Source organism: Cyclopterus lumpus, chromosome 22 (genome assembly GCF_009769545.1).
Source record: "Cyclopterus lumpus isolate fCycLum1 chromosome 22, fCycLum1.pri, whole genome shotgun sequence".
NCBI classification, from domain to species: domain Eukaryota; kingdom Metazoa; phylum Chordata; class Actinopteri; order Perciformes; family Cyclopteridae; genus Cyclopterus; species Cyclopterus lumpus.
In genome coordinates, this window is record NC_046987.1 from 18685783 (window position 1) to 18693158 (window position 7376).

General features: G+C 43.3%; 1 protein-coding gene across 1 annotated transcript in view; it reads left to right on the forward strand.

The window, feature by feature from the left end:
* The window catches only part of LOC117751114 (endophilin-B1-like), an 8189-nt gene extending 3601 nt beyond the window's left edge, over window positions 1-4588 (forward strand). Inside the window, exons 4-10 of the mRNA XM_034562682.1 lie at window positions 47-180; window positions 385-477; window positions 574-657; window positions 767-790; window positions 1020-1109; window positions 1392-1492; window positions 2635-4588. Coding sequence (XP_034418573.1) covers window positions 47-180; window positions 385-477; window positions 574-657; window positions 767-790; window positions 1020-1109; window positions 1392-1492; window positions 2635-3262 — 1154 coding nt within the window. The 3' untranslated portion in view covers window positions 3263-4588. The remainder of the gene's footprint in view (window positions 1-46; window positions 181-384; window positions 478-573; window positions 658-766; window positions 791-1019; window positions 1110-1391; window positions 1493-2634) is intronic.
* Window positions 4589-7376: the final 2788 nt, after the last annotated feature.

Below are 7376 nucleotides of genomic sequence, written 5' to 3' on the forward strand. Positions count from 1 at the left end.
AATACTTTTCAGTGTGTACTGATGGAAGTGTGTGTTTTCTGTTCAGGAACTGCACTGCTCCGGTGTGGAGAGGCTCAGAAGCAGCTCGGCGAGGCGGAGAGGAAGTTTGTCCAAAGCACTAACATCCACTTTCTCACCCCTCTGAGGAGCTTCACCGAGGGGGAATACGGAGCCATGCAGGTAACAGACACACACACACACACACACACACACACACACACACACACGTCACTGTAGCACAACGGGGTCACATACGCAACTAATTGCTTCCAGAAATGTCTTTCTCTGTTCTTTTGTTCATGCTCAAGTTTATACATTGTTTGTATACTTAATGTGGCTATTTAAAAAGTATGTGTGTTTGTTTGTTTGTTTGTTTGTTCATAGGATGAGCGCAAGATGTTGGTAAATAAGCGTTTGGACTTGGACATCGCGAAAACCAGACTGAGAAAAGCACATGAAGCTGACCGAGAGGGCAGAGTGAGTCACAATGTCTGAGTTTTCTTCAATACGTTTATCACACGGGAAACCATCCAAAAAACACATCTTTTGTTCTTCCTGCTTTCTCTTTGTCAGAGCCTGAATGCAAACCCGCTGGAAGACGACTACTTGTCTCATGTCTCTTACATGTTCAGCTTCCTGCGGGTTAAATGGCTGAAGGTCAGTGACGCTAAAGGGAAGTGAACATTGACGGACAACAACTGAAGTTGATGTTGGGTCACTGAGTAAGTCACTTGTCCTCTTCTGTCTCTCTCTCTCATCCAATCAGATGTGGGCTCAGGAAATCGCTCAGGTAAGTGCATGTTTATCGTTGAGCGCACACAGGATCTGATATCAAAATTCTTCACGCTGTAATAGAGGGAGACAATTTTAACAATGCTGCCAGTGTTATAATTGCTTATGGGTCGCAGGAGACATTTTCTTTCTATTGTTAAGCTCATCCAGACTTTGTTTTTGTCTATTAAGCTTGACATAATTAGGTGTGTGTGTGTGTGTGTGTGTGTGTGTGTGTGTGTGTGTAGGCAGAGATGGAGCAGAGGATCTGTCAGAGTCTGTTCGATCGTCAGTCAGAAATCACAAGACGAGTTGTGGAAGGAATCGGCAACACTCACGTACGTGTACACAAACAAACAAACAAAAAGAAAGAGTATAAGATTCAGACCTACAGTAATGTAGGTGGATTTCTTTATCATCAGGATGAACTGTAAACACACACACAATGAAATATCCAATGCCCAGCATGTATTTAATAAATATTTTACTGTAGTTTGTCATTCAATATCTCCTCAAAATTAAAATTTGATTGTTTTTATTTGACTTATTTTAGAGTTTATTTATTTATTATTAATGAAAGCTGTTTATGTTGTCTTGTGTCTTGTATGTGGTTTTTTCAGACCAACCACATGCGCAGCCTGACCGACTTTGTGGAAGGTCAGGCCTGTTACTTCGACCAGTGTCACCAACATGCTCAGGAGCTCCAGAAGCAGCTGGCCAGGTGTGTGTGCCAGCTTCACAACGAGTAGACCGAAGCAGCTGTGTGAACAAACAAAAAACAGCCAAATCAGCACACAGCTGGACCAAATCAGCACAATCAGCACTGTGCACCTGCTGCTACATGCGACGCCAATCAAACATTTAATTAAACTGACCTTATTGGACGAGGCCCCACCCCCTTGGTTTGACCTGGCTCAAGTGGCCGCAGAAAAAAGAGGAGAGGCGCCGTGTCAAAGTTTAACAAAAAAGAAACTTTGCTTAAACCTGAAAGACCAAATCAGAATTCCCAAATGAAATGTGAACCATGTCGAGTGTGCAAATCAGTGCAGTCTGTATTATGTGTAAAGATGCAGGAAGAGAAACGTGAAGATAAACTAAAGCGACATACTCGACCAAACCAAACGGGTTCCTGTAGGTAGAACATGAGAGAACCTCAGCAGCAGCATGACTGACAGAGAGGAGGAGACTGCTGCCTCTGATTATAACGGGTTGGACTCGATGACCTGGCCTGTCGGATTATGACCGCATGCTACAAGTCCTTAAGTTTGCCTCAGTGATTTCCATTCACACTCGTCATCCTACTATATTATTAGCCAGCTTACACATATGACGGTGATTCAGCTGGAGAGGCTTTTACTCACCAGCACCGCAGCCCCCCTTGTCTATTTCCTTTTACGCCTTCACAAGGATTATTTCTTACTTCTTTTTTTTTTTGTCTTTTCACCACAGATAGAAGACATATATACAGAAATGAAAAACGAGTAAAAAATAACAACAACAAAATAAAGAAGGGGGACTGGTTTGCTCTGTCCTCGCAACAACTTGATAAATCCTGATAACCATTCAAGCATTCTTATCTTGTGTTATCGTTGACATGTAAACACTGTCCGTTTCGCCCACTTCTCACGACATTGCTCCTCTTGAGCTCTTAATTTCTTACTTATTTCAGTCTCTAAATGAATGACCAGAGATGTTGCTGCCTCGCGATGGCTAAAGAAAGTGCTTACTTCTTTCTTTTATGCATTCCTTGCCCCGCAACAGTAGATCATCTGGGATGCATTTGGAAGTTTTACATTTACAACTGTCGGCTATTGAAAATACATTGGAAGCAGATCTAATTTCTGACTTTTGTTCTCCTCGCAGCATTCCAGCAGTCCTCTGCTCCAACAACTGGCAGTCGGCCATTAGTGCCGACGTTAATCAGCCGTCCACGAGCCACCGCGGAGCCAATCCGGTCACCCCGATCCCCATCATCGTCCACCAGATTCCAGACTTCGACCAGGACTCGTGGACTTCAAGTCCAATCGCCGCAACTGAAAAAAACCCAGATACCTCTGTGACCACACAGTCAAATAACAACAAAAACAACAACAACAACAACACCTGCTTCTCTGATGAGCAAGCAACCATTCACTGTTCAGTGGTCAATCAAGGACGTGGTCATGTCTGGACATCAAATTCGGGTCAGATATCAGCACTCGGCAGAACAGCAAGCGCACAAACCAACGGAGCGACAACCAATCTGACAACAACAACAACAACAACAACAACTTCCCCACCTTCTGAACTCAGTGGAGAGGAGTCTCAGACAGCTACTGCAGTAGCTAGCGGCACCACAACGAGCGATAACACGACTATTGAGACTTTGAAAACCGTTGGCATGGCTGCTGAGCCCCAAACAACCAACGACACCACAAGCGAGGGGCTCAACGGAGAAGAGGTCCCGGAGTCTTCATCAGCAGCCAGTCACGACGGGGTTCAGGAGACATGAATATGGGATGGATGACACCTGGCCGAAATCACGTCAGCTGACTTCGATTGGCGGTGCAGTTGATTTAGACCCGCGGTGATTGGCATTGTGGAATTAATTGAATTATGAACGAATAGTTACGCAATCATTATAACGTGTGGTACAGTATTAATATAAAACAAACTTGTATTAATCCCATAGGGAAGATGATGTGAAGTGGTTGTAAAAGTGAGTGATTTAGTGCCACCATCATTTTAGCCAATATTCATTTATTCTTCATGTTCTATGAAAATGATGACTGTTGTGTGTCAGTCCCCTCTCGTGGCAATGGATGTCATATTTCCTGACACACTGTTATATTTGCAATGTGTGATTGTGAAAAGTAGTTTTTTCCCGTCTGTGAAACTAAATCCTCATTTTTAACGTTGCGCTAAATGAGAGAAAATACTGAAGCTTTGTGCCAAGTGTGTTTGTGTGAAAACAATCCAATCCGTGTGTGTGCGTGTGTGTGTGTGTGTGTGTGTGTGTCTACGTCAGTGACCCATGTGAACACTGTCGCTTGTGTTTACAGCTTACCCAAACTGTTACCCCTTGAAAGAGGCGTGTGTGTGTGTGTGTGTGTGTGTGTGTGTGTGTGTGTGTGTGTGTGTGTGTGTGTGTGTGTGTGTGTGTGTGTGTGTGTGTGTGTGTGTGTGTGTGTGTGTGTGTGTGTGTGTGTGTGTGTGTGTGTGTGTGTGTGTGTGTGTGTGTGTGTCTCTGCCACCTCTTAACTTGCGTTAATGAAAGTTGAGGTCATTTTCCATATGAAACGTGTTCCTTGCTTTATGTGTTTGGGAGTCCAGCGAGGTGCCAAAACACCGAGCTGACTTGGACCTTTATTGCCGTATAGCATGGTATGAAATATGTATGTTTCCGCATATACGCACTGGGTGTTTCCCCCTGCACGGTCAAATCACATACTCAATTCTACTCTATTAAAGCCCCCCCACAAGGGGGAATGGGTAGAAGTCTCTTACGTCCAGATGTTGTTCATTTTCTTCATGAGGGCAGCTCTCGGTGTGGGTCCACCCTGGGGACCCTGGATGGAAACACGCACATTACCACTGACCCTTCTGATGTAATCACCCAACTCTTTGCTCCACATGTGTGTGTATGTGTTGTGTGTTGTGTGTGTGTGTGTGTGTGAGTGTGTGGAGAGATAGCCACAATATTCACAATTCTACTTGATTTAAAGTGCACATCCACACAGTTGTAATTCAGTCACATGTTGTCCAGTGAGCTGACATCAGCGTGAGGTTTGATGGTGGAAATAAATATGCAAACGGTGACATCATGTCTATCCAAATCGAGTGTGGATCTTTTGTTCTCCCTGTCGAGGTGTTTCTGTTGTTTCCCTCGTTAAACCAATGCACTTTCTAGCATCATTCACACACACAATCACTTCCAGGTCGAGGTCTCGATCAGGCCTCTCAGGCCAAGTCTTGCTGTGACGCTTGGCTTGCTTCACTGTTTGCAGCAGTGTTAATTGTACTAAGAGGATAATTAGGTGAGGTGGTGCAACCTCAGAAGACAAACGAAAGTCTCAATTCGCTCCCACTTCTTCGGCCGCTTTCCTGTCTGGGCGCTGTGCAAACAGATTAGATCGATCACGCGCAGGTTATGTGATATTGACCGGAGTGCAGTCCGGAGGGCCCCCGTTGGCTCAATAACGCCATAAACACTTCCATTGCACCACTATTTCAGCTCCACGTTTTCGGAGGCACCTCACAGGAAGCGCAGCCAGAGCTCCAAAGACAGATTAGATAGTGTTTCGTTCCTGTACGTTTCCTCTGACTCAAGCAAACAGGAATAGATTCTCCTCAATCTGTCCCCAGCTCCTGAGTGAGTGTGTTTCCACCACACTGATATACAGCAAGTCCCTGCTATGTTGCCTAATTATTTTTGTTATCATTTCCGGAGACAGCCGCTCTCTCTCTCTCTCTCGGGTCTCTTCTGGATGTCGCACTCGTGTGTGAAACGGGAAGGAAACTGTGCTGCAGTTCTGATTGAGTTCTGTTATCTTCCCCCTTAGCTTCAACAGTGACCACAATGTCTACAAGTGTCCTTTTCGGATGAGAAAACAACATCAAATTGTATTTAACTGCATGCTACACATGTTTGACTTGAATAATAGGGGGAAACTAAAGGTGGGACCAGCACAGAGTCTTGAGGTACTCCTTTTAGTAAGTCAGTTTGCACCTTGCACTTTGACTTTGACACATTCAGTCCTACCTGAGAGATGATTACTACTGAACCAGCAGGCCGTGATCCACAGTAGCAATGGCTTTTCTTAGCTCGGGTATCTATTATTTTGAATCTTGACTGTGTCTCACTGCACTGTTTTTAGTACAGCAGTAAGCTACGTAAACAAAGTCATATTATAAGTCAACTATATTCTTACAATAGCTCTATTGTTTTACCGTATACTGTTCCAATCACATCTCCAGGTTTCCTAACCCCCCCCATCAACATATTGGGTGTAAAAAGGGGATCCACCCAGTTCTCATAAAACTGCCTTGTGCTGACGAACTTGGCTGTGTTAGTGTTATTTAGTATGCGATTTATTCATAAGTAAAGTCCTGTTGCTTTATTATATTTTAGCCTACGGAGCTCTGCTGACATCACCCACTGTCCCAGTTTCCCATAGGCCTCTGGTTTCACTAAAACAAACCAGACGACCGGATCTGTTCCTCTCTAATTCTCTCCGATCTGAATCGAATGTGTGCTGATACTCGAAACTTTCTCGTGGCGTGCCTCTCTGTCTTTTCCCTTTTCCATCTTCCTCTCTGCTCTGTTTCCACCAATCCTTCATCAATCATCACTCCTCCTCACTACCAGCTGGGAGTGCTTTGTGTGACAGCTAAACTGTGTGGTGTTGCAGGCAGAGATAGGCAGTATTTATATTACTTGTATTTTAGATACAAATAGTATTTTGTAATTTGTATTTGATAGGGCCGATAAAAAAATCAAACGTAATTTATAACAAAATTAGTTTAAAAAGTTATTTTGTATTTAAAATACTCAAACTACTTTCTACACGAATCAAAAAACAGGTCAAGGTAAATGTCTTTATCTGCGTGTGACAAGATGTCAACAAGCTTGATGTATATATTTGGGTCTGGCTACATAGCCTATTGTATACATGTTGATGGTTATAATATCAAGCTAGCAATAGATGCTAACATGCTAATGACGCTAGCATGCTGTCTATGCTAGTGCATAGCCTGTGTTTAGCTAGTTAACGTATCAGTCGAGTAGCTAGCTATAGGAAGAGGAAGGTCGGGAGCTTGTATGTGCATGATAACCTTATCTGTATTAGGCCTACAAGTTATGCTGTATCTTCTCAATGTGAATATAATAATACCATATCAATTACTGGCAGATAATATAGTTCACAGTTAGCCAGGCTATGACAGTAGATATCCATTTGTTAAAAAACAAACATTAAATATCCAATTTATTTTGATTTAAAAGGCATATTATGAAAGTATTCTTAGTTTTATTATTTCATACATTCTACAGTTGGCCAGGTGGACAACATGTCTCAGCGAGATGATGTTCCAGAAGGACCATCAACGAGCACAGATGGAACCAAGCCCGTGTCTGCAATCTTGGATGGGAAATTCTTCAGTAGTGTCTCTCAAAGTAGTAGAAGGTCGTCCAGGCGGAGTGTAAACTCTGCGCCAAAAAGAAAGCAGTAGCCTAATATCTGGAACTCTTTTAGCTACATCAAATTTCAAAACTCAGCTGAAGAGGCTTCACCCTGACAGTCTTGATGATTATCGTGGCAAAAAGACAAACACCCCCAATAGGCAGACCCACCTTTTTGAACTCACATTAACACAGGGTAAACTTGATTCTCTCACTACTTCGTAGTGAAGGGAATGCATCCTTTGTCTGGAGTTGAACAAACTGAATTTGTTGAATTGATTCATGGATTAAACACTAATCTGACAGTGATTTCCAGATGTGCAATGCAAAGGGTAAGAGAAGCAGATTTCAATGCCAAAGAAAGTGATATGACGGTGCAATATGTTTGCACAACTGCTGACATCTGGTCCACTAGTAAGGCTCGCTTCATGGGCGTAACGGCTCA